The sequence below is a fragment of the Ursus americanus genome, chromosome 22 (assembly GCF_024610735.1).
Source record: "Ursus americanus isolate L20-20 chromosome 22, mUrsAme1.1.p, whole genome shotgun sequence".
NCBI lineage: Eukaryota > Metazoa > Chordata > Mammalia > Carnivora > Ursidae > Ursus > Ursus americanus.
The window spans coordinates 40,076,514-40,103,648 of record NC_142148.1 but is presented as its reverse complement, the minus strand read 5'-3'; the positions used below and the strand labels follow the sequence as shown (position 1 = coordinate 40,103,648).

At 44.1% G+C, this 27,135-nt stretch overlaps 1 protein-coding gene across 7 annotated transcripts in view; it reads left to right on the top strand.

Annotated features, from left to right (window-relative positions):
* Positions 1 to 27,135, top strand: part of KIF16B (kinesin family member 16B) — a 305,749-nt gene that overhangs the window by 149,941 nt on the left and 128,673 nt on the right. For all 7 annotated transcript variants that reach the window (XM_045809379.2, XM_045809362.2, XM_045809387.2 and 4 more), the window contains exons 16-17: positions 3,733 to 3,815; positions 5,202 to 5,290. In XM_045809379.2, coding sequence (XP_045665335.2) covers positions 3,733 to 3,815; positions 5,202 to 5,290 — 172 coding nt within the window. The remainder of the gene's footprint in view (positions 1 to 3,732; positions 3,816 to 5,201; positions 5,291 to 27,135) is intronic.

Here is a 27,135-nt window from a genome sequence, read left to right as displayed (position 1 = left end):
ATATTTTACATCTATATTTATATTCATATATATTTGAGAGTAAGTAGGTCAGTAGGTAGGTTGGTAGGTAGACCAATAGATTGATAGATGTCCCAGGTTTTTCTTCTAGTGCTTCATATTTCCACCTGCCAAAGTCATCTCGGATTTATCATGCATAAAACCAAGCTCGCAGTTTCTCTCCCAACCCAGTGTTGGTCCTTTTCCAGTGTTCTCAGTCAGTGTGAACAGTTCCCCATCCAGCTAGTTGCAGGCCAAACCCTGGAGCTTCTCCCTCACCTCCCTTGTCCCCATATCTAGTGGAGTCCTTTTGATCTGGTCTCCTAAATATCTTCCTAACTTGTTTATTTTCCTCCTTGTCTCCTCTTCCTTACTGAACCACTGTCGTCTTTGACCTGGACTCTTGCCATAGCCTCCTGCCTTGTTTATCTTCATCTACTCTTGCCCTCTTTGGTTCCTTCTTCAAACAGTTGAAAGAACGAACTTTTTGAAGCTCTCATCTAATCATGTAATATTGTTGCACAAAGCCCTTCACTGTCTTCTTCCTCTGCACTTACATGAAATAAAAGTTGCTTCACTCTATCTTGAAAGATTCTATGTGGTCTGTTCTCTGCCCTCCCTCAGGCTTCATCATGTGTCCTGTCCTTCCCTGTTTCCTCTGCTGTAGGCATTTAACTTCTTCCAGACACTCAGCATCACCACCATCACCACCACCATCACCACCACCACCGTCATCATCTTTAACTGCCAGAGGACCTTTACATATGGCACTCCCTCCTCACTCCCCCTGCTTCATCCTCAGAGCTTGTCTTAGGTACCGCTTCCCACCTCCCTCAGGGCCTCTGTCCCTAAGCTCCCTATAAGCAGCCCTCTTCTTATGTGCTCTTTGAGCACTGGGCAGGGAATCACTCCTTCAGTTGTAGCTTTGCATCTGATTGTGGAGTTTTTTTGATTATTCAGCTCTCCTTCCTATGAGGGCAAGGCATGTGTCTGACTCATTCAGCTCTGTATCTCCAGTGCTTATCACAGTGATTAGCATGCAGTCAGGTTCATGAAGTACTTGTTGAATGAAGGCAGGAATTAACAGCAGCATAATGTAAAAATGAAGCAAAATTTTTTAGTCACTAGGTTTGTCGAGTAAAGGAATCTAGTGAAATAGAAATAGAGCCTCTTCTTATGTGGCAGGCAGTTTGTGCACATTATTTAGATGGAAACAAGGAATGATCATGGGTAGTTCTGTTTTCTTTTATAACTCTTGCAGGGATTTTTGTGTATATTTCATGCAAATACACGGGTGGCAAGATTATTTTCAATGATTTAATATGATATGAAATATGTCTCTGAAATACCATTCTATTTTTCCATTAACGTATTTTAGCAATTTTCAACCTGCATGGCTGGGCATTTGATTAACAGGAAAAAAAAAAAAAAAGAGTTGGACTAAATGTAATTAACACATTGAATGTGATTGCCTTATTAATCTCTAATTTCACTCTGAGAGCATTAAATACACATATATCCTAGACATGGCTGTTTAACTTTTGACTTCTCTGTATGGCACACAGTTCTGAGTCCGTGGTCATAAGAGTCATGGAAAGTACCTTTCTTAATTATGGTCATGGTGCCTTTCCATAATTGGAAAATACGCAAATACAATTTTACATGAGGGGGGATACGTAGATTGTAGATTGGTTAATATCCACTGCTACTCATCTGAGTCTCCTGAAACTGTGTTCTTTCCATATCGACTCCATTTCCACTAAATAATGACAACCACCGGAACCAACCCTTCAGCTGCTCCCTGGGGTTATGATCCAGACCCGTTAGGTTTTAGCCATATTGAATTTGAAACTCCTCTGAGAATATGAAGCCATATGTTGAGTAGGCAGGTGCATGTACTGGTCTGAAGCTCTGAAATAGCTACCTGGGGCTATGATATTACTTGCATGGTCCAGGAGGAAAGAGTAGCCAAGGGAAGAGTTTGGTGATTGTGGTCACCCAGAGGTCACGTGCCCTGTCCAAAGGAGGCAGCCTTCAGCAGCCCAGGGATTTTTGCCAAGTGGCCATAAGATCTACTGATACCATACCTTCTAGTTTTCAAAGGGAAATAAGAAAGAAACTCAGAACTTTATGTGAAAACTACAGATTTTTAACTGTCGGCAGCTAATAATTTCAGTTTTTAACATTTTCACGGGGCACACAAAACATGTGTGAGCTGAAGTTTTTCTTTGGCCATCGGTTTGTGACATTTGGTGCATATTCCCCACCCTGGCTCTCCAGCTCCTTGCGGTGTGTTTCTCTGTCATCTATCCAGTATCTCTTCTTGCTCCTATTTCTAATGCCCTGCGTTTTGGGTGGACTTGACTCCCTCCTCTCCCCCGACATGACAGGCCTGTCCTCCTGCTAAGGCTTAGCCCTTCCCCATGGTTACCCCAAACTGGAACCACCTCTCCTGTCCTCTAGCTGCCATGTGAGACCCAGCTAAGGGTGTCCCCACCTGTGGCAGCCTTGCACGTGTCACTTAGATGCTTGACACCTCATCACCTGCCATCTTGCGTGGTAGACTTCCGTGTGTGTGCGCCTGTCTTATCTGTGAAGACAGATATCTGTCTTCACACATAAGTTGCATTATTTTCCAGATCAAGAATTGAACATAGGGTTCTCTTTCAGAGGTGTGGTAGGCTCTCAGGTGTGGATGGGACCAGATAACACAGTGACTCTCTTCTGGAATATCACTTCCCTTACTTAGGTGCCTCCAGTGACTAGGAGCTCACTGCCTTCCGTGGCACCCAGGCCAGCTTTGAACAGTTCCCGCAGAAAAGTGTTTGCTTGTTTGCATAATCATGCTGAATTGTGCCCCCCACCTAACTTTTTGTTACCCTTGGGTTTTTACTTTGAAATCTTCTGCCTCTTGTGCGGTCATTTTCCAAACACGCAGGAACCTGGTCGATCAAAGGGAGCCTCTCTTGTGTGTCTGATGTGGCCATCTAAATTTTAACAAGGTTCTAACAAGAGGCAGTGTTTCCACATGGAAATGGATCCTACATGTACACAAGTTCTTTCCTGTCAACCTGGACTCCGCCGATTTCACCGTGTTTTCTTTTGAAAGCACTTTCCTTTGGGATCTCTTCTTTCACTGGCATTAATAAACATTTCCCAAATTTGTGACCATATGCTTTGCTTGGTATTACGGCATCACTTTGCAGAATATATTTCTTTTTTTCTTCTCAACAATCAAAAGTATAATTATCTGGATATTAAGTTTTATTTTATTTTTTTTTTAAAGATTTTATTTATTTATGTGACAGAGATAGAGACAGCCAGCGAGAGAGGGAACACAAGCAGGGGAGTGGGAGAGGAAGAAGCAGGCTCCCAGCGGAGGAGCCCGATGTGGGACTCGATCCCGGAACGCCGGGATCACGCCCTGAGCCGAAGGCAGACGCTTAAGGACTGCGCTACCCAGGCGCCCCTGGATATTAAGTTTTAAATCTTGTAATATAATGCTTGAATCCATGACTTCTGCCTTGGTAACATAAGTATTGTGACACTCGGCTATAAAAATAAGAATATTTGCGGATTTAAAGTTGGCTTATGTAAGCAGACTTTAGAGACTAAGGCTTTCCCTTCTTATTACTGTTTTACATTTCACTGGAAATTGCATTTCAACTGTAAAATTCCCCAATATCATGTTGTCAACCAACCAAGTTGCTCACTTGTGTTTTTGTATGTTCTTAGGCGCTGTGATACTCTTGGGAAGAACCAATATGTTTCGCTTTAACCATCCTAAGGAGGCTGCCAAGCTCAGGGAGAAGAGGAAGGTGAGCAGCATAAAATCTCCAGGAGCCGACTCTGATCCTGGTGGAGCTGGGGCTTGATTTTGATTTTCTGGAGTATGGAGCCGGAAAAGCCGCTCTGTGGTCTGCAGTGATTGTGGGGATTGCTGCTCAGTGGATGATTAGCTGATCAGGTAGGGGAGCAAGCTGGTGAAGTCCAGAACAGAAGGAGAAATGGCTCCTTGTGGACCTTTCTCTTCACCCCTCCATCCCCAGAAAGGAGTTGGGCATTGTTTTGCATTAAGTGGAGAGTGACTTCCTCATATGAGGATCTGTTTTAGGAGTTAACCTAATGTGAGAATCCTTTTCATTCAAAAGTTTGCTCACTTTTTATTTTCAGCCACAGCGAATTGGACTTTTGGTGGGGGTGTGAAGCAGAGAGGGGGTGAGTTTAGGACAGTTGGTTGGATAGGGACATCCAGAGGGCACTTTAAGTGCTGGGCAGGGGAGTTGGGTGGAGGACCTGAGAGAGAGAGAGAGAGAGAGAGGGAGAGAGAGGGAGAGATGAGAGAAGGATTTGTCTAGGGACGCTGTACTAAGACTGAGGAAGGTAAAGACTACAGCTAACATTTCTATGAGCCCAGCAGCTGTTCCTACTCCCATGTCACAGATGATCAAGATGAAAACCTGAGACTAGCTTGTTCCCTAACCACCTGGTGAGCCTGTGCTGCAGCCCTGACCTGCTGACGTTTAGTGTTTGCCCTTCACCCCTGAGTCACGTAGCCCCCTGCACGTCTGCCTCCTTTCGCGAGGGCTGCCCAAGGGTGCCAGTGCCTTCAATGGGAAATAACAATAAAGCTGCAAACCCCAGCCTTCTCCGGGGCTGCCAGTGAAGCCTCTTATCTGTTCCCGCCCAGGGTCTCCCTGGAGGGTCCCTTTTGGTTCACAGTTGCAGAGGGAGAGAGGGAGGAAAATATATTAGCCAGTAGTTTTCCATGGAAGCAAACAGGTTAAGCTCTTCCTTTTTGCATCTCCCTTCCCCCCTCCCTCCTCACCTTTATCCCTCAGCACACGTAGTGAGTGCTGCTGAGAACAGGACATGGCTCCTGCCAGCAACGGAGGGTGAGCCTTCCCTCCACTTCCGTGCAGCGTGATTGCGGAGATCCTCGCGGTGGTGCAGTTCTGGCTAGCTTCCCCCACCCAGACGTGTTGGGAGCCCAGGGCCCCGCTACGCTTAGCCGAGGCTTGGGTTTGAGAGGCATCCACCGCCCCGCTCTCCCGGATGTGCCACCCTCAGATAGACCAGGTGTGGTACGCGCTTACGGGGGTGTGTGCACCTCATTGCTTCTCACAAGGTGAAGGCAGTGAGTGCAGGGCACTGGCCCTCTCTTCCCCACTAAGGTAACCGCTCTGCCCTGTGTCTGCTCTTAGAGTGGCCTTCTGTCCTCCTTCAGCTTGTCCATGACTGACCTCTCCAAGTCCTGTGAGAACCTGTCCGCGGTCATGTTGTATAACCCAGGGTAAGTGACCAGCAGCGCCTTCTTCCCTGTGACTGTCACTGTTGTGTTTATTGTACCAGCCCCGTTCAAGTCATGCGATAGAAGTGAAACTTCTGCAGTTGCGCCTCCCTACAAATCAGCCCTAGTCATTTTCCACGTGTCTTGCCAGCGCTTGCTCCGGACGTACATAATTGTACTTCGTTGTAATCACGACATAAATGAGATTGTGTGTTTGGATTTTTTTGCTTCACAGCATAAGAAACATGAGTGAGGACTGTGACAGGCTTCATTATCATTTTCATAATTGTCTAATATTTTAGAGTTGGCTCTTTGATTACTCAGTGCATGATCCCCTGGTCTTAGGCACTTTCATCTCATTTTATAAACTTACTGTAATAACAGACAGCTTTGATTCTTATGGCATCCAGGAGCGCGGAAAGTTACGTTTACTACTTTCAGGCCCTGGGGGGACCCCTGAGGACACAAATGATAGTGTTCTAGATGGACTTTACGGCTGGGCGACCTCAGGCAGTCAGCATAGCTGACACGGTGGTGACAGTGGAAATGCCTAAGAACAGGGAACTGGAAGAAAGGACTGTGGGGTCTTTTCCAGTTTCGTGAGGTTCTATAATTTCATTTTTCCTACAGAGAGAATGTCCTAGAAAGCAGTGGAGGTAAATGCAGCAGCTAACTGAGATAAAACTGACAACGACATCTTCTAGGACTGTCATGTACCGAGAGGCGGCTGTCTGTCCAGCACTGCACTCAGCATCTCACATCCATTGTCTCATAATCCTCACCATGACTCTGTCCCTGCTTGACATGTGGAGGATTGATCCCAGCTTGCAGGCCAACGGTCTCATAGAGCTGTGGTATGAGTCCACACCTACTGATTCCCGGCCCGTGCAGTGACCCTGTCACTACATGCCTTTCTCCAGCTGGGGGCATATTCAGACCTGGGTCCAGTTCTGTGCCTGAGGCCCCCCACCACCACTTGGGCCCTTCTCATAGACACCGAGCCTGGATGAGCCTGGGGGCATCCCTCCTTGGCTCAAGTCCCTTCACTGGTTTGTGGAAAGCAGGTGTGCTTGAAAGGAATTTCTTCATCATCACCAGAGTTTATAACTGGGAGGGACCTTTGATCGTGTTTCTGTATTCCTCATTTTATAGGCAAGCTGAAGCCCCGATTTGACACCTTGCTTGAGCCAAAACAAACAGACAAACAAAAAACCCAAAGGGGAGAAAAGCCAACCACCAGTTAGTGCAGTACCCTGGCTCAGGCTCCTGGGCCTCTCCGGCCTCCAGAACTTGTTCAGGCACAAGCTACAGTTAACTGCCTTTGTCTGTACCGGTCGGCGCTCCCCTCTCGTACAGTGCTGTTGAGCAGAGCTGTGCTCTTCACATAAATCTGTCTTGAATAAGCCGTATCGATAAAGCCCTCCGAGCACTTCTCCGTGCTTTGGAAGGCACGTTTTGCTGGAGGTCTTTGATCCCTTGCAGTAGTTTCAGCAACTGCCTTTTATTGTGGCTGAGATGGAGTCATTCATATACTCACTTGGTTTAATATCATATGCAGGTCTTTAGCGTTAATTTCAGTGTAAGTAGTACGATCCCATCTGTTCAGTATTGTTTGACTAAACTGTTCTGGAATGCGTAGCGTGCTTGCTTGGAACCATCTTCCAGCTCAGGACCCGGCTCCAGTCCTGGAATCCAGCTACCAGCTTCATTATCCTCGATCCTGGTGCCTTTTACTTTGAAACCATTGGGAGATGTTAACGTGCCTGTTCAGTGCCTTTGAAAAACCAAAAACTGATCTGCAGTCTGCTCATCCTCTTGGAGACACAGGGTCACCAGTTTCGAGCCCCTCTCTCCCTCTCATTTACAGATGGGATCCAAATCCTTCTTTTTTCTCCTCCAAACATAGGTGGATGTGTATGTAGTCCTCTTAAAAGTGATGCCATTTTTGGTGGTTGGCTGGTTTTTAAGTTACAACAGTTTTTCTCTATGTTTATAAAATGTAGTTCAGAATATACTAATTTTTTCATCTTCAAAACTTTTCAGTGACTTTCCATGATCTAAAAAAATAAAATTCCCCCCCCCCTTACTGTGTCACTCAGGCCCCCTGCTGTGCATGCTCTGGGTTCCAGCCATTTCAGGGACCCTTTCTGTTGTTCAGATGTACCTGGACTAGCCATGGCTTTGGGGCTTGTCTTTTGCTTGTTGTGGTGCCTGGCATGCGTTTTGAGAGGCACATACTTGTCCTCTAAAGCACAGTACCTAGGACCGCTCCTCTGGAAGCTGTGCTCCCCGTCAAAAGTTAAGTGTTCCTTCCTCACTGTACATTCCTCCGTTTCTGTTATCCTGGTTTTAGTCTTCTTTGTAATGGACACTCATCAATCAGCCTGTCTTTTCTGCGCGCCTCCTGTGGGGGCGGGGCAGCGTTCTAACCCAGGGGCAGAGTTGCCAATAGCCCCCACAGGGTCAGTTTACCCCTGGCCAGAGGCGAGAGGCCATCACAGGTAATTTACAAATCAGTGCAGAAAGGGAAAGTGAAAGGAAATGTCTTGAGCAGTATTTGATGGAATGATCAGGGAGGGGGGAGGGCTTCGTGAGGAGGGGGCTTTTGACCTAAGGCACTGGAGCCACAGAAAGGCACAGAGAGGAGAGTGGCTTGGCTCTGGGTGGTAGCTATATAGAGATGGAGCGTGGTGAAATCAGAGTCATGCCCTGGTTTCAGATGTAAATAGCTGGGCAAAGGGTGGGTCCATTCCTGCGATAGGGGGGCAGGGAGGGCCAGCTTGGGCCAGAGTTTGCACAAGAGTTTGGCTTGTGTGAGTGTCTTTCCTGTTCGATTGGAAGTTTTTTGAGGTCAGAGGCTTGTCATAGTAATTTCTGTATTTTAAAGTGTCATTCACATAACATACTTAGTAAATGTTTGGCAAACAGATTAAGAGTGAAATTTTAGTAGGATGCATAGATCCTGCTGGGAAAGGTTTTTTACTGATTTCTCTGGGCGTGAATGTTCCAAATTGTGGGAAATGGCTTATTCTGTAAAGGAAGGTGTTTTTGTCACATGGGTCAATTCCTAATTGACACTGCAGTTATTTGAATAATCTCAAGGTCATGTTCAGGATCCTTGAGCAAAAAATGAGAAGACAGTCCCACGATGAAATTAATTAGACCAAGGCAATCAGAGAATTCGAGTGAGAAACAGCATCTGTGTTAGATTGCATTGCAGTTGGCTGAGGAGATGGTTCTAGATGCATTTAATAATGCCGTTATACATCCTGTTCACCTGGCTTCAGTTCACAGACACATTTCGTCTCTGCTACCCCTGCAGTACACTCATTTGTAAAAATTCAAATTAAAATTACTCAGTACTTCACCAGCCTGACTTCATGCTCCCTGACGTCTAGCCCCCCTCAACTTGCCACCTGCTGTAGAGAATGATTGCCCATGAATTAAAGCATAATTGGAGAAAAATTTCCTACTCTGATTTATGGGTGTCGCAAGGTGGCTGCTGCAGCAGCTTGGCAAAATGAAGCAGAATTAAAGTATCGCCCTGTTGTTTATACCTTTTTTGATGTTACAGGTATAAATACTCTCGGCCTAAATTAAGTACCACGCGATAAACTGGAAGACCATCGAAAGAAATATGTTTGCTTCTTGGACCCTGGCTAGCTAGTTATTTAAATCTAGTAATAAGCTGCTTGGACACAAGAGCATGCTAGTTTCTCAAGATGGAAAAGTAGCGCTGAGATGCTTCCACAGATCACATATTTATTGAGAGTCTTCTGTGTGGAGAAACCTGTAAGTGTCAGATGCATGTTCCTGCCCGGGAGAACGGGCACATGCCCGTGCACCCGTTGGGAGTGAAGGCCAGGCAGTATGTGATCCAGGGCGGAGAGTGGTGGTGTAAATAGCCCACCCTGGGGAGGTCTAGGAAAGGATCCTCTTCATGTAGCCATGCCTTCTAATGTGTTGGCTAACTTGGAAAACCAGAGACTTCCAGAGAATCTTTCTTGATGTGGAGACTGCCTCCGGCTAGCATCGTGGAATCAGAGTCCTAAGCCTGATTCACAGGAACTCTTTTATCCTCAACCCATGTCCCTATCATAGCATTTCCCCCAGTTTCCACCTTGTTCAGCCTACTCTCAGAGCCATAGCCACACCCAGCCTGGAATAAATAGCCAGAGCCCATCTCAGGAGAAGGGTAGTATGGGAAGGGGTAGTGGGGGTTGTAAGGAGCCCTAAGTAAAGATCAGTCTGAAGCCCCTGGTCTGCTGCTTTCTTCTCTGTAGTTGAGGACGTGATGCTGTTGGAAGTCTGTCGTACTGCCTCAGCTTGGAGGACAAAGTGGGGAAGAATATTAACCACAGATTTGGTCCAAGACCCCCACCCCTTAGGAATCCCAAATCACCCCCTCAGTTCTTCTGGAGGACAGTCTCCAAGATTCTCAGATGAACTGGATTTTGTGCTGGGCCCTGAGATGTTTGCGAGTAGGAGAGGCAGACTGGAAAGAAGAGATTCTGGGAGAGGGAAGTTTTGTGAGCAGTCCAGGGGAGTGCTGGGAGGAGAGAGTCCTGCTGAGCCTAAGGGGACACTAAGAGGAGTCCACAGGTTCAGGCCTGGCTGGGGAGCACACTAGAAAAACAAACAAACAAACAAAACTAAGCGTGAAAGAGCAGACAGCTGTTCCTTGGGGAGATGCACTGTGGGGTTTGGTCAGGTTGGATTAGAAGTAGGAGAGAGATGGCAGAAGTAGGAGAGAGATGGCAGGTTCTGTAGGTACAACCATGGTATCTGTGTATGTATCATGTTTTTATAAATTCTGATTAGTGTGTCCAGAATTTATGACCATGATTAAAATATATGGCCCCAAATGTGACAGAGAATTGTTTTCTATATACTCATACAATGTACTGCCTTAACCATTTCTAAGTTTACAGTTCAGTAGTGTTAAGTGCATTCACGTTATCATGCATCTAATCACCAGAACTCTTCATTTTAGAAAACAGAAACTCTGTGCCCATTAAACAATAAGTCCCCTTCCCTCCGTCTCCCAAGCCCACGCGATCACCATTTTAGTTTCTGTTTCAGAAATTGGACTACCTGAGGTACCTTGTATAAGTAGACTCCTACAGTATTTGTCTTTTTGTGACGGGCCTGTTTCACTTAGCATAATGTCTTCAAAGTTCATTGCTGTTGTAGCCCACGTCAGAACTTCCTCCTTCATTGTACGTATACACCACATCTTGTTCATCCATTCATCTGTTGATGGACACTTGGGTTGCCTCTTCTACCTTTTGGCTGTTGTGAATAGTGCTGATAGGAACATGGGTGTACAGATATCCATTTTGAGCCCCTGTTTTCGGTTCTTTTGAGCATATCCCCAGAAGTGGAATTGTTGGATCATATGGTCATTCTGTTTGTGGTTTTTAGAGAAACTGCCATCCTGTTTTCCACAGCACCTGTACCATTTTACATTCCCACCAGCAATGCCCAAGGGAGAAATTGGAAAATTTCTCCACATCATAGCTAACACTTGCTTTCTGTTCTCTCTCTCTCTCTTTTTTAATATAATGGCCATCCTAATGGGTGTGAGGGGTGGTATCTCATTGTGTTTTTTTTCATTCTTTTTTTTTTCCTTCCATTTTATCAAGAATATCCAATCTGGAAAGTAATGTCTGGAAATATAGAAAGGAAGAAGATCTCAAAATTCAGTTTCCCTCCCCAAAAAAGCATAGTAAATAAATGATGAACATAGCTCTAACGTGGATTGATTTCCTGATGACCTCTCTCAAGCACTGCCAAGTTCAGTTTAATCAGCTCATTAAGATTGGGTATCTCAAAAGCTGATTGATGGTAGGAATCCAAGTAGTTTTTCTAACCAGAGAGAGATGTGATCGTCTTTGCATTTAGAGGGGTCACTCTGGCTGCTGAGCAACAGGGGCCCCAGGGAAGCTATGGGAAGGACGCAGGGGTGAGGGCTTGAATGGAGATAGTGGTCAAAGTTACTGAGAAGAAGGGATGGGCTCCAGAGCCATTTGGGACAGGAAGTCATGAAGCCTAGGTGAGAAATTGGATGTGGGAAGTAAAGATATTGCCTTCTGTTTTCAGGCTTAGATAATTGGTTGGGGATTGTGTGCTAACCAGTAGAAGTACAAATGCAGGGGAAGGAAGAGCAGGTTGTCAAGAGGCAGGGAGAATAATGAGGACAACCTTGAAACGCTGGGCCCTAGGCCTTGAACTCTTTCCTAGAAGTGACTATGCATTTGAGTACTCTGTCAGCCACTGTGTACCCCCTGGGCAAAGCTGGAGTCTTTGTGGCCTGTCAAAATCCCAGCTTGAAGGGGGTTTCCCCTGTTGAATGAAATCAATGTTCATGAGTTCTACCACTTTTTCCTCATCCGTTTAGCTACTGTCTGAGGGCCCATCATTTGTCCAGCCCTGTATTGGGACTCTGGTGAATAAGACAGGGGCTCTTGGAGCATGATTCATTGCACAGGGAAGACCTTTGTAAAAAGCCTGTCAGAAATCAGGACACCAGGAGCATTGTCTTTACACATGCCGAACTAGGATTACTGGGGTGCCTTTAAGTTAGGGAAAGCTGTGCTGTACAGCCCAGACCCTGCAGCCCAATGTGCTGCATCTCATCGTATTCACCGAATTCTCTGATCAGCAGCTGGCCAAGCCCAGTGATCAGTGCAGAGCTTCGTGTCCCCTATCTCATCAGCTCTTCAGAAATACTACTCAGCCATAAAAAAGGAAGGAAATCCTGCCTTTGTGACAACACAGATGGACCTTGAGGGCATTATGTATGCTAAGTGAAATCAGTCAGAAAGAGAAAGACAAATACTCTGATTTCACTTATATGGAGAATCTAAAGAAACGAATCAACCAAACAAAACAGAACAACCAAGCTCATAGATACAGAGAACAAATCGGTGGCTACCAGAGGGGAGGAAGGTGAAGTGGGTGTAGGTGACCAAAAGGTACAAACTCCCAGTTATAAAATAAATAATGTAATATGTAGTAACATGGAGCACGGTGACCATAGTTAATATTATTGTATGGCACATTTGAAAGTTTCTAAGAGTAAAACTTAAGAGATCTCATCACAAGAAAATTTTTTGTAACTACGGTGACAGATGGTAACTAGACTTAATTGTGGTGATCATTTTGTAGTGTCTACAAATATAGAATCACGTGTTTACTTGAAACTAATATGTTATATGTCAATTATATCCCAGATTAAAAAAATAAAATAAATGGCCAACGTGGTCAATACCTGAGGAGTGGTAAATGTTGGAGGGTCATCAGGGTGACTGTCACATCCCTGATGGTGATTCCTGGCTGACTTTATGCAGTGGCACAGGACAGACTCTTTGACCTGCCCCTGGAAACCTGTCCCAACCTTAAGTCACCCCTCCTTAGCCCTTTGCGGTGACCTCTTCTTTCTCTAAGACATCTCTTCCTCCAGCATCTGGCTTGGCCCCTCAGTGCCCCTGTGACGACCTCTAAGCTCCAACACAGTCATCCATGATTTTGTTCTCCAACGTCGTCTTCTGTCACTTTCCCCCTTGAACTTTATGCTTTGGTTTAAGTGGACAAAACAGATCTTTCACAGTTCTTTCCAGGTCAAGCCTATGTGTAAAACCTGTTCATAAAACCATTAGTAAAACCTTCCCACTCCTTCCCTTGGCCAGTCCTCTTTGTCTTTCAAATCTGAGTATCAGAATTGTCTCCTCAAGAAGCAGTCTGTGCATGTCTCATTTGCGCTAACTGCTGCTTCTTTATTCTCTTACAGGCGTTTTTTGCATACTTCGATCATACAGTCTTTTCAAATTCATTTAACCGATGTTTATGTCTGCTTTCCCAGTAGGCTTCTTTTGGGCAGGGACCATTCCTTACTTATCTTTTCATCTCCAGAAACTCCCACTTAGTGGGCACTTAACAGATGTTCATAGAACTGTACGTTTTGGCCAGCAGATGTTCTCCCAGCACAAAGGATGTGTCTGCTCATAGGTCTTCGGGCGCCTCATGCTTCACATGGGTCCTGCACACTTTGTAGTAGCTCCACTTTTTAACTGGCTCCTATCTTTTCGCATTTTTCACTCATACGGGTGTACTGTTTTGTGGCTTTCTTTTTTTTTTTTTTTTTTTTTAAAGATTTTATTTATTTGACAGAGATAGAGACAGCCAGCGAGAGAGGGAACACAAGCAGGGGGAGTGGGAGAGGAAGAAGCAGGCTCATAGTGGAGGAGCCTGATGTGGGGCTCGATCCCATAATGCCGGGGTCACGCCCTGAGCCAAAGGTAGGCACTTAACCGCTGTGCCACCCAGGCGCCCCTGTTTTGTGGCTTTCTTAACCATTAAAAGTGAACATATTCTTGGTTTCTTTGGTATCATATAGACCTGATTTTTTTGTTTCTGTTTTTTTTTTTTTGCAGTAGACTAAAAATTACCGCTTAGTACTCAGTTTCTTTTAGAGCAACATTCTCTGAAAGAATTATGTCTGGTTTGCAAATTATTGTATGCAGTAAGAACCAACTTATCTTGAAAGCGACCAGTTCTTTTTTCTTTGTTCAACAGGTGACATACTGATTCTCCACATAGCCCCTGTCTAAAAAACCCCGTGCTCTAAATCATAATAAGATTTGGAGTTTTTGCAAGTGAAGTCCTTACTACCCAAGAACATTTTATCAGTCAAAGTGGGCACATAAAGTTGGGTGTATCGTTTCTAACGGAGTTTTGGGACTTACTGCTGCCTCCATCTCAGGCTCCCTGGAAACCAGGATTTGTATACACACATGCGTGGTACTTGGTGCCAAAGAAATTTTGGATGAGGCAAAGCAGCCCGGTGACTTCCTTTGGGAGTTAGTTCCTCTTTGGAGTGGTGCCCAGCCAGAGACTTTGCCAGGAAATAATTTCGCTGCAGGGGAAACATTCCTCCTCAACCGGCACAGTCTTTATGAAGAAACCAAGCCCACTGCTTAGGCATCCTCTGTCTTGCTCTGAGACTGCAAACAGACAGCTAATTTGGCAGGATATGGAAGCTTTCACAGTTTCTTGAAAGTGCCCTAAGCAAAATTATAGACATTCCAAATTCATTTCAGTCTTGAAAATAAAGAAAGAAATTTTCCCTTGTGCGTTAGCATCCTTTAAGCACTAACCAGTGGTGGGTTGATTTAAATGGATGTATTTGAATAATTAAATTCTAAAGAGGAGAAACATCTGGGTTTCAAATCCATTTGGGCCGCAAAATATCAGAGTCAAAAATCAGACATGTATTTGGTAAGCCATCCAAGGAGCATGACGGAGCGTGGCGTTCCGAACTGGGAATTGGCTGGCATCAGGGGCACCGAAGACCTCAGTAGCCACGAAAGGCTCCTAAGTGAGGGTGGTCTGCAGTCATCAACAATCATGGGATGAAGACGGTCAAGGGATAGGTATTTTTAATCTAACTTTTTATTTTAATATGTTCAGTTTGGAAAATTTAGAAATTATGAACAAGCAAAAAAGAACTGACTACACATAGTCAACATGTCACTGTATATTCTAGTCTGTACCTCTGTCTGTTCTATTCTGTAGCCGTCTCTCTGTCTTTCTCTGTATGTGTGTGGGCACATATATGTATACTTATACACACATGCACACACACACACACGTACTTACATATTATTTATATGTGTTCTTTTACCAAGATGGCTTCATGTTGGACTTGTAAGAGTTTTTTACACTTACTTACCTTTTCCTTTTGTAAATATTTTCCTACATTATTTTAATGTCCATGTGATAACGACATTCTGTGGGTATTCTGTAACTTCTATCTGTAGGCGTTTTGTTGTCTCGTTTTAAGCCCTCACAAGCAATTGGGGTGAACATATTTGTAGCTAAATCTTTGTGTTTATCCATGATTACCTCCTCAGGGGGAAAAAAGTAGAGATGGAATTACTAGTCCAGAAATGTAAATTGTTTTAAGGCTCTCGATACCCTGTTCAGGAATTGTTCTATAGAATGTTTGCACACGTCACCACCATTTTCCACCAAAACTGTGTGAGAGTTTCCAATTGCATGCAAACTGGAGAGGGATCCTCTTGAAGTGTAGACTCTGCCAATATGAGTCCACCCTCCTGGATGTAGCTCTAGGCTGTATTCACAGGAACTAGATTCTGGAGAATCCTGCTAACAGTGGCTCTCTCTGGAAGCACGTCCTGGGCATGCGGATCATCACCAAGGATTCATCACGGACCTGGTTTGTCCTGTGCTGAGCCACATGCCCTCCTAGAAAGCTGTTTGCACTTAGCTTCAGCTTTCCTGTCCTTTCAAGTGAAGAGTAGGGCTGGCATCTCAGAATGTAAAGCTGGAAGGAACTAGATTGTGAATGAAGAGTTCTGGGATTTGGATCAAACAACCAGAGGCACAAGATGGCATTGAGGACTTCTCACTGGCTGACAACAATTACGTGGAAAGAAAGTACAGTTGATCCTTGAACAACACAGGTTTTTCTTTGCCCGGCACACATCCATTTATATGTAGATTTTTTCGATAAATACAGTACACTACTCTGAATGTATTTCTTCTTCCTTATGTTGTTCTTAATATTTTCTCTAGCTTGTTTATTTTAAGAATACTGTATATAACACATATTCAATAATATGTTAATTGGCTATGTTATCAGTAAGGCTTCGGGTCAACAGTAGGCTATTAGTTAAGATTTTGGGGAGTGAGAAGTTATACATTTTCAGCTGTTGTGAGGGTTTGGTGCCCGCCCCCCCCAGCATTGTCAACGGTCAACTGTAGTTTCATTTTCCTTCCTGTCTCCCGCCCCTTCCCTGTTTCTTCCTTATGTTCTGCTTCCCCATTTCCTGCCTTAAATGGAAAGGATAAATATATCACATTAGGAAGAAAGTAAGGAGACGTCAGTCACAGGGTCAGGTCCTGTGTTGTGTTGAGTCTTCATTTCACCGTGGATGACTGTAAGCTTCCAGAAAATTGGGCACAGAATCTAGTTTGTTGTTCACTTAGTGCCCAGCATAGCACCTGGAATTTAACAGACATCTAATAAATGTGAATGAAGTGAATTCATTTCCTCCCACTTAATTCATACCAGTGTACAAGGGGTCTCAGAACCAGAATCCGATCGTGGCTAGAGATACTCTTGAGTGGATTTGCACCTTCAGGTGAGGCCATGTTCTCCAGGGTGCCTCCTGGGAGAAAAGGTCACAGCCTATGAATGCAGTGCCCCTCTAGCTCCGTCCTCCTCTCGTCCTTTGATTTCCCAGGACTTTGGGACTTTATCGGTACTTTTATCTGTTTTTCTCTTTTTGACCTTGAGTGTGGAAGTTTTATACATGTAGTTGGCAATATTTATGTTGCTGGTGATTTGGTAGTTAGCCTGAGTTTTCTTCCATGGTTATTTACTGTGTTTGTCTCTGCTGGTTTATTTTATTGGGCTTTGCCATTTTTCAAAAGTTTGCTTTGCTGCAAGGCTGATTTCTTCTCCAATTTTTGGTCTCCATTGTCTGGCTTTTTTTATGGACCATTTACTAACTTTACAGTTGCTGTAGAGTGCCTTAAATAGCTTGTTAAGATACAGTCTTGGGGAACATGTGATGAAAGCAACTGAAAGAAGTGGGCTTCTTCCTTCCATTAATGGAGATTAGTGTTAATTACTGACTTTTTTTTTTTTTCTGTTTTCTTTTTTTGTCCTTGAATGGTATTCCACTCTGAGCCACTTAAGGCGATGAGCTTCCTGTGTTTTCCGTTTTCAAAGTAGGCAGAAAGATGAGCTGTAGAATTCAAAGAACAATCTGTCTTTATCCAGTTACTTCAGATTTGCATTGTCTGAGTAGTGGGCTGCATTTCTGCTTCCTTCATTTTATAATTGCATAGTGGAAAGCTGAATTGTAAAGGTCACCTGAGGAGATGAGGCTTTTCCTAGTGGAATGACGAATGGTAGTTATGGGCAAGGGTGGAAGATAGCAGATTTCCTCTAGTGCCTAATGACAGCATGGTTTTCCTTTGATGTAACATACTGTATTAACTTGAATACACACCATGAGCTCTCTGTAATTTGTTAGCTCTCTTGATGAGAGCTCGTTGCTGGTTTAGTCAAGGGTTCCAGTTATGCATATCTGTTCTTGCTTCCGGGTCTTTGCCTGTGCTGTTTCCTTCTCCTGGAACACTTGTCGGTATGTTCACCAGCTCCTCACATGGCCAAAGCCTGCATAGTCTCTAAGATTCCAGTTTAAATGTTGCTTCTTCATAGAGGCTCTTCCAGCCTCCATCCGAATTTCATCTCCTTGACTGTTCACTCAGAGCATCCTCTGTCTTTCCTTTGTAGCCCTTGGTAGTTGATAATTGGGCCTCTTGATCTATATATTTAAAGGTAAGTGAAAGGGTCTGATTTTCTTGATACTGTGTCTCTGCTCCTCAGTAGGTGTTTGAAAAATGACTGTTGATTGAACAGTTGAGTGTGAGTGAATTATTGTGCCCTGACAGGCAGTTCCATCCCTTTCTTCTGTCACAGACTATAATTCTGACCTTGAGTAGCTGTGCCCCCACCAATGACATTAGATGTTTAGTTCCCATTCGCAACCCCCATATCTGATGATCTACTCAGGTTAATCATCATTGTTGTTGGATAAAATGGAAATGAACCAGAGATTCATAGAAGCAAAAAGGAAGTAAAATGGTTGCTATAATCACAGTAGATGAAGAAAAAATTTTGAAACAGGTAGTTTGTCTCATTATAAATTGAAATGCTTATTACAAAAAGTAAAACATTCAGAAATGAATAAAGTAATCACAAGCATTCACAGTCCTCCCACCAAAAAATGATGATTGGTTTACATTTGTAATATTTATTTATATTTACAATATATATGTTTAATTGTACATTAGATATTGTAATTATGCATTATAAAGTTTACTTAAAAAAAAAAAGTCGGTTAAGCTTCCGACTCTTGATTTCAGCTCAGGTTGTGATGTCAGGGACATGAGTTCAAGCCCGGTGTTGGGCTCCATGCTGGGCATGGTGGCTACTTAAAAACAAAAAAACAAAATTGAGATCACACTAGATATACGGTTCTATATTCTGCTTTTTCATTTAACATTTTATTGTGAACTTTTCCCCATGCCATTGAAGACAAGTCTTCATTCCGTTTTTTGTTTTTTTTTTTTAAGATTTTATTTATTTATTTGGGAGAGAGAAACAGAGATAGTGAGAGAGAAAGCACAAGCCAAGAGGAGAGGGAGAGAAGCATACGCCTGCTGAGCAGGGAGCCCAATGTGGGGCTCGATCCCAGGACCCTAGGATCATGACCTGAGCCGAAGGCAGATGCTTAACTGACTGAGTCACCCAGGCACCTCAAGTCTTCATTCTGTTTATATCATAAATGCAACTTTTGCTTAATCATAAAGGACTTTTGGAACTATCCCCCCCACACACACAAATTGTTGATTACATTGTAATTAATCCACTTATATAAATCTTTGCCACTTTTTTTTCTTTTGTCAGCTAAATCCACACCCCCTTGAATGCTTTATTTGATGGCTGCTGCTGCTTTCATTAAAGCAACAAGGGAAGGAATGAAGAGAGGTATCTGAGAAGTAAGGAAGGAATGTTTGAGGGCCTAGACCATAAAAGGCATGACAGTGGAGAGCTGGGAGTGGGCGGACAGGCAGGGGGGAGGGACAACAGGTGCTCCGGGGACGTGCGCTCACCCCCAGCCTGAGACAGAGGCACGTACTGCAAGCATTGCTGGTTAGGTGTGTCAGCATTTTGTCTTTCAACGGGCGACATCAAAGGAGTACAAATGTGTAAAGGAGATTTGTAACACTAACGCTCTTCACTTCCGTGAAGGGAGAGGAGCTGTGGCGCATTTTAAGTCTTTTTCACATGGTCATACTTCCTGCGTGCTCTCTCTTCTCCCTCTGCTCACAAACAGGCAGTTTTTCTTAACCTAACTTCTCAAGCTGCCCACTGTAGATCCCACCCAACTCTGTCAGCCAGCACGGACCTTTCCAACAACGTGAGATTGCTTACATTAATCATGGTGCAATTGTATTCTAGAATTGCATGATGTTAAACTCTGCTAGAGAGTAATAGTTAGTGATTTGGGGACTTGTCAAAAATATTTAATATTCATTAAAAGGAAAAGGTTACAAAATAAGCCGTGTTGTTGGCTCTCATCTGTGTGTATATGTGTGTGGCTGGGAAGGCTAAAGGCTGTATACCAGGATGGAACAGTCATGGTGATTGTATTGGTAAGTGTTTTACTTACTTGTATTTTCTAGATTTGCTGCAGTTAATTAACTTTCATCTTGAGAAGGGTGGAAGGCACCAAAAGTTGTTCTTTCTTAAGGCAAGGTGAGCTCCGCATTGGCTGACAGCATCTCTTCCTCGCCCAGGTATTCTGTGACTATGTAATTGGGGTCTGACTCTGAGCCTCACGTCACTGACTTCAAAGCACTATTCATAGCAGTCATGGTTGAACACCTCCTATGTGCCTTGCAGAAGGCCCTCAGGATATACAGTCAATTAAGGTGGGTCTCTGTCCTCAAGGAGCCCTGGTGGGCAGGGCTCTGTCTGCCCTGTGTGACCCGTAGGGCCCTGAGCGGTTTGGGCCCTGGCTCCCTCTTGGGCCACCATTGCTCTCATACCATCACCATCTCCTGGTTCCATCTGCGCTCACCATGCTGGTCTTGCTGTGCTGCCAGCATGCCACACACGTTGTCTCCTGGTCGTTGGCCTGGCTTCTCCCTCATGTTGGCACCAGATGCATCCGCATGGTCACTCCCTCCATGTAGCTCTCTTCTAAATGTCCCCTTCTCTCTCCATCCTCTCTCCTGGCTTCACTGTCTTCACAGAACTTACCCCTTACCGTACTCGTTGTTAGTTAGCTGTCCTCCTCCCTAGAATGGAGGGTTTATAACAGCCGGGACTTGATTCCTTTTGCTGAATCCACAGTGCCTCAGGCAGTGCCTGGCACGTGGGTGCCATATTGGACAAGGGAATTCCTGTGCTTTGTACTCAGTGCCTTGGGTAGAGGACTGCACAGGTTGGTGGGAGGAGAAGTTGCCCACAAAGGTGCTCCCGAGAGTGTCCGCTTAACCTTTGACATTCTGCCCACAGTCTGCGTTTTGGGTTTTATTTCTCACCACTTCCCTTTATTAGTTTTGAGCAACAGCCAGACATTCTCTTTACTCCTGCTTTTGCTTGTGTCTTTTGTCTTCCTGCTCCTGTTTTTTTTTCCACTAGATTTTTCCCCACTCACCACACTGTGCCCATTGTTATTCTGTCCATCTGTCAAGGCCCAGCTCGACAGCAGTTCCTCTGCGAGGCATCCTCTCATCCCTGCAGCTATAAATGCTCTCCCTCCACCCCATCTCCTGTTAAAAATGGAGCTTTCTCGGGTTCATCATGTTCTGTGTGATTGATATGCATGCATATTTTATTTCACTTCTAATCCACTCTTAAGAGGCAAAGGCACTATTCTGTATTGCCCTTGTACGTGGTAGGTGTTGGTACAAGTTTCTTGGATATGTGGTATGTGTGGCTGAATGGAGTGGCAGGAAAATCACCTGTGGTATGCTATTGTGGTTTGTCCAACAGAGAGAGGTACATCTTGGAATAATGAATCGTTAACTTTTGGAAGACTGTTTCTGGGGTAAAAGTTCCCATGGTTCAGCTGAGGAGGTGAGGTGGAATTCCAGAGTTGAAGTAAGAATGGAGGAGGAGGGGTGCCTGAGTGGCTTCTGCCTTTTGCTCAGGTCATGATCTGCAAATCCTGGGATCTAGCCCAGCAGCCCAGCATTGGTCTCCCTGCTCAGCGGGGAGGCTGCTTCTCCGTTGTCTCCCTCTGCCGTGCTCTTCTTCTCTCTAATAAATTAAAAAAATCTTAAAAAAAAAAAAAGAGGAGAGGTAGGAAGAGGCAAACTTCCCTACTGGCTCCTCTAAAGAAGAGGTCACCTTGGACTGACCTCTCATACTGTCTGGGCCTCAGTCTCCTGGCCTGCAAAACAGTAGGGGGGAGCAAGGTGGAGGGGCTTGTGCCAGGTTGAATGCATGATCCCTTGAGTCCCCATGTAGCGGTAACTGCATGTGATCTTGCAGCTTGATCAGGTCAGTCTCCTGGGTTTAACATGTGCTCCTGGCTGCCTTTATTGGAGCAAGTTATACTACTGTTATGAGAAATGCACTGGGGAGAAAACTCACTTAAAATGCTTATGGTATCAAATTTTACTATTTTTTTAACTCAATCTTTGTTTCTTTGAGCACTTTCCATTTGCAATACAAAAGGCTTAAGAATGGCTCCTGAAAGTCTTTACTGAGTACTTTCTAGACTGGGGATTTGAAAGTTCATTAGAAAACCCTTGCCAGAGTACTAGGGATGTTTGTGTTATAAACTCAGACGTCGAACTAAAATGGGTTTAATTTCACAACCTCCTAGATTCAGTTGCATCGTGAGACCCTCATTTTGATACATGCACCTTGAATTGCAGTTGTATATAAGTCACTATACTGTAGGATAACTTCCCATGTTGTGCAGTGATCTGGGGGGAAGAAGGGAAGTGGGAGGGAGTGGTGTAGTCATTCCATTGTCTCTACAAAGCAGCTATTCTCAGGTTTCTAATAAAAGTTTCTAATGATGCACATAGGAAAGACCTCAGAGCGTTTCCATGAAGAGACAGGGTCTGAATGAATGGCCACATTATTCCTTTCATGCATTTCCCCATGTGCTTACCTTGGGGTCTGGTTTCTGCTCAGGTCTTTTATAGTTGCTTTCCATCTGGCCCTGGCCAGTAACTGGACTGTGGACTATCACCATCCATTCCAGGTAACAGGCCGGGAGTTCTTTAAAAAACAACGTATACTTGATCAGAAGGCAGCTGCAGAGTTCAGTGCATAATATAAATCTGGGGCTTCTTGTTCAAATATTAAGAATTGCAAGATGGGGGCAGTAGACAGTGAATGCAGGACCCTGTGCATTGTCGCAGGTTGCACACCCATGGGGTCATCTCTGTATTTGATTGGAACCTAAATATTGTGTGGAAAAAATTCTGGCTTACCCAGTACCCAAGGATTTCCCCCTTACCTGTTCACATACCTATGGAGAATATCCATGTGGAGAATATGGAGACCGCCTTGCCTTCGGCTCAGCTCTATCATCAGGTGACTGCCTTCCAGTCATACTGAGGTCTGGAGCTCAGTCTCCGGGGGCCCTCCACGCCCACCCCCACCCCAGCTGCCAGCTCCAGTGTTGGCTGGACTTGAGTAGCTCCTTTTCAAACGTGAAACGACATCAAAGGTACAAAACTAATCACCCTTGGCACAACATAAGGGCTCGAATATTTATGCTTTCAGTTCATTTAAAATTTTTCTTTTTTTCTTTCTTTTTTTGATAATCACAGTCTCACTTTCAATGTCATGGTGTGAACTGAGAAATTCCCACCCCCTTGCTTTTTCATTGCCGATGATAACAAGAATATAAATTGCAAGATGTGCAATTATACCTAAAAATGCTAGATGTCTCTAAATGCAAAAAAAAAAAAAGGCCTTTTCTCATAAAAATAGATTGTATGCTATGCTTTTTTGTTGGACCTACCACAGTATATGTACTTCCAAATGTCATTTAAAAATGCTAAAAACAGCTGCAAAAATTACATCCTTTTGTGGTTTTCCTTTTAATTGTAACATTTAGGAAATTAGCATTTGGGGCCAAGATAATTCCAGTAAAATAAGATAGTGAATTACACTTATTTAAAATGAAGCCACATTAAAATACAATTACAGTTGATATTCTTTCCTTGATATTAACACATTCGCGTTTGTATTTTACAATCTATTGAGGTTTGCTATTTAAAATAATTATCATTGATTAAGGAAAGAGGTGCATTTTTAAAAGTATGATTAGTAAATATATAATGTTCAATGGAAGTCATACAGTACAAGCAACAGCCAGTATCACTTAATATTTTAAAATACAGTTCTTGGCTTTGCAATTAGGACTCTCTCAGAATGGTTGGGACTTGGTTTTAAGACTGAGCATCTTTTATTCTTTTTTAACTCTTATTTTTTAGGAAGTGGGAGTCATGAGTTATCGCAGACATAATGCTTATGGTAGAGAGCAGTCAAAATTTTTCCTTTTTTAGTAACGGGCCATAGAAATGAATCCATATTTCTTCATTAAGAATTAAAATGGGCATGTCTCTCTGATTTCTTGACTCAGAACCTTCCATATCATTAGATGCTACTCTTCAGGAGGGGTCAGAGCTGTGGCCTCATACATCTAAGGTTGACAACCAACACTGGTCCAACCACTTTTCCTTTCCTCATCACAATCAAATGTTCGAAAATGAAAACTTCTACTGAGGAGGAGCCAGGGATCTCATCAGCCCAGAGACGCAGCTGCCCCCAGACCCCTCCTTGCTGTGCCCCCCAGAGCACTCTGATCTGTTCACTTATGGCACCCATCTCTCCTACTCTTTGCCTCTCCTTACTGTTGTCATCTAGGTACCTTCTAAGCATCACCATCTTCTTCAGTCCTACTGTTATCTTGGGTAATTCCGTGTGGATAGTCATTGTTACGTAAGTGAATTCATGTCTTCAGCCTGGAGACTTCTTAGATTTTTCACTTTCACCTGCAAGCCTTTCCTCGTCCCCACTTACTTCTCTGTCTAGCCAAGTTTTCATCCTCAACACTTGAGCCATCCTCTTCCCAAATGCTCAGATGGTCCTTTGGTTTTTTTCACTTGCCAGAGACCAAGCTGGGTCCACTAAACTGTCTCCTTGCCTGAACCTGTATCCAGTATCTCAGCTCAGTGCTACAAGAGAAAGCCACATCAGCACAGAGATTGGTGCCTCTGTAAGTTGACAGTCTCTAAGCTTGAATGATGCCCACCCACCCCCTATTGCTTGTTGTTCTTATCAGTTCTCTTGCCTGCTGGCCTCTTTGTCTATTATCAATAATCTCCATGTTCTTTATGCCTCTAACCACACCACCTTCCTCCTTATTCTTAGCAGAGAACCTTGCTTCTGACCTCACAGAGAACACAAAAGTCCTAAGAGAACAGCACTGTCAAAGTTCACATCTGCTTTGCTTTCATCTTTTCCTCCGTCCTTCCTGTCCCAGGGGCTGAATTGCTCTTTGTCTTCCCCTACCTATACTATGGATGCTGTAGGATTCATAGCTAACATTGACTGCTAAGTGCTCATTATATACTTTCATGGGATCCTCCACTCAACAAGGACTAGGATTACTCTTGAGTCTAGTTCCAGATGGGAAATTGAGGCTTAGAGAGGTTGAGAAATTGTCCCGTGGTCATAAATGACCATGGGACCATGGGAGCCAGGATTTGGTAGACTTTTGGGATTGACTAATTACAGAGGCTATGCTCTTAGCCATTGTTCTGTCCTCTTCTTCTCATGCCAGCTCAGGGACCTCTATCCCCAGTTTTTTTTTTTATACCTTCTCTCTCTTGGCTTGTTTGTACTAGGGTTTAAGTATGCACAAGTCTCTCCCAGCTATTAAAATAAGCACCCATTCTCCTAAAATACCAAAGCCCCCCTTTGTAACTAAAATTACTGAGAAAGCTCTCTAATGTATCTACAATCAGCCTCTACTTTCCTCCCGTTCAGTCCTCAGTCCACTGCAGTCTGGCCTCACCCCAACAGAGTTCACTCCAAGTGTACCAGTGACCTCCATGTTGCTAAGTTCATTGAGTTCTCTTTGGGCCCTATCTTACTTGACTTTCCTGAAGGATTTCATACTACTGCTCCCCCTTCCGTCTGCTTTCCTCTGCCTACCCTTTCCTGACCTTCTTTCTGTGTCTTCAGCTGCTACCTAGCCTCGTTCTGTGCTGGACACTGTAGTGTCTGTGGTCTTCGAGACTTTACACTAAGCTCCTTTATTCTCATTCCATAGGTACATCCCGGGTAACCTCATCCATGCTTGTGGTTTCATTTCCAATCTAGATGCTGGTGAATACCAAGTCTGTATCTTCATCCTTGATAAGGGCCTGAGAGCTAGATCTTTGTACATATTTCCCTTCTTGTTGGATATCTCAATTTGGATGACTCTCTGGAATCTTTAGTTTCAACATGTATAAAATTGAGCTTACCTTCTTGAAGGCAGGATGGAGAAGAGATTAAAATTGTGGGCTCTAGAGTCAAGGTTGATTCTGCCATTTACTAACAATATGGCCATTTCTGACATTTAAAATGGGATAATGATGGCACTTACCTCACAGGGCCATTATAAGAGTTAAATGCAAAGTCCTCAGAACCAGGGTGTAGAATGAATCTTCAGTGGATGTTAGCTACTACTCTCGTCTTTGCTACTGGGAGAACTAGCACTAGTGCGGCTACCATTGCTACTTCTGCCTCCCCCGCTGGCTCTGTCCCCAGTGCTCCTCTTCATCCCAGTGGATCCTAACAATAAGAGGCAACACTCGAGCACTTAATACGTGTAGGTGCTCTACGTACTCTGTATGCGTTACCTCATTTGATCCTCGCTACAACCCTTTGAGGTAGGGCCTATTATTTTCTTCGATTTCTATGAAAATTAAGTGTCCAAGGTTAAATAACTCGTTAGTGGTCTCACAATCACTAGAATTTGTGTTCAGATCTGCAGACCTTTTAACTTATCCTCTTGGTAATTAGGTTCTGCCCTCCCACCTCCTGTGTAACCTGGCCAGAAACTTGAGGGGGCATCTTTGACTCTTCCTTTCTCATCACAACCTCCAACTTCTGTCAGCTTGACCTCCTAAAGATCAGAGATCTCTTTATCCCAGTTATGCCAGGTCTTGCCTCCATCAGCTCTCCTTTACGTGACTACGGTGGCCTCCTAGTTTCTTGGCTTCCCATATTGCTTCCCTCCTGTCTGTTCTCTGTAGAACACTAGGTCTGTGTGTTCTTTGACAACCCTGTTCCAAGGTACTTTTCTGCTACCATCTTTAGGATCAAGTTCAGAGTCCTTAATGTAACTTCCAAGGCTCTTCAGTATCTGGCTTCTGTTGTCCTGTTAAGCTTCATGTCTTGCCACCCCCCATAGCAAGCCAAGATCTGAGCTTATATTGAGTTATATATTGAGTTATACTGAGCTTCTCTTGAGTTTCTCTATCATGTGCGAAGAAGAATGGCACAGCTTAGGTATAAGTTTCTTCAGGAAGCTTGCCTTGATTCTAGGTACTACCAAATTCTGGGATCAGTATCCTATCCGTATGTCAGAACACCGCGTCCTTCCTCAGTCCTGGCTTGGGACTCATTGGGTGCTCACTTGTGTTTATTGACTGTCACAGACTGGGAATCCTATGGGGTCAGAAACTGTGTCACCCTTATAGACTGCTGTATCCCTGGAACCCCTTTGTGCCTGACACCATGCTCAATTAAAAAAAAAAATAGGTGCTCAGAGCATCACATTAGAGATGAAGATATTAAAACCCACATTTTGTGACCTCCTGAGACCACAGAGCTCACTAGCGACCATTGTAGTGGTCAGCAGCCCAGATTTTAGTACCAAACTTGGATTTAAGTTCCCCCTCTGCTACTTACTTGCTTTAAGCCTCAGTTTTTTGTTCTATAAAATGGGGGATGAGAAACATGTCAACCTGGCAGGGTTGGGAGAACAGAGTGAGGGTATTGCCCACTAAGAACCCAGACCAACACCTGCCCCTTGTAAACAGTCCTCAGTGATAGGATTTCATTTGAACCCAGGTCTCCCAACTCTCAGAGGAGCATTTGGCTTATGACCACGTGCCTGCGACATTGTCAGAGCAGTGTATACTCAGGGTTAGATGAGATGGAAAGTAAAGAGACCAAAGACAATTCCATCAGGGGAGTTTTCTGGTTTTGAAAG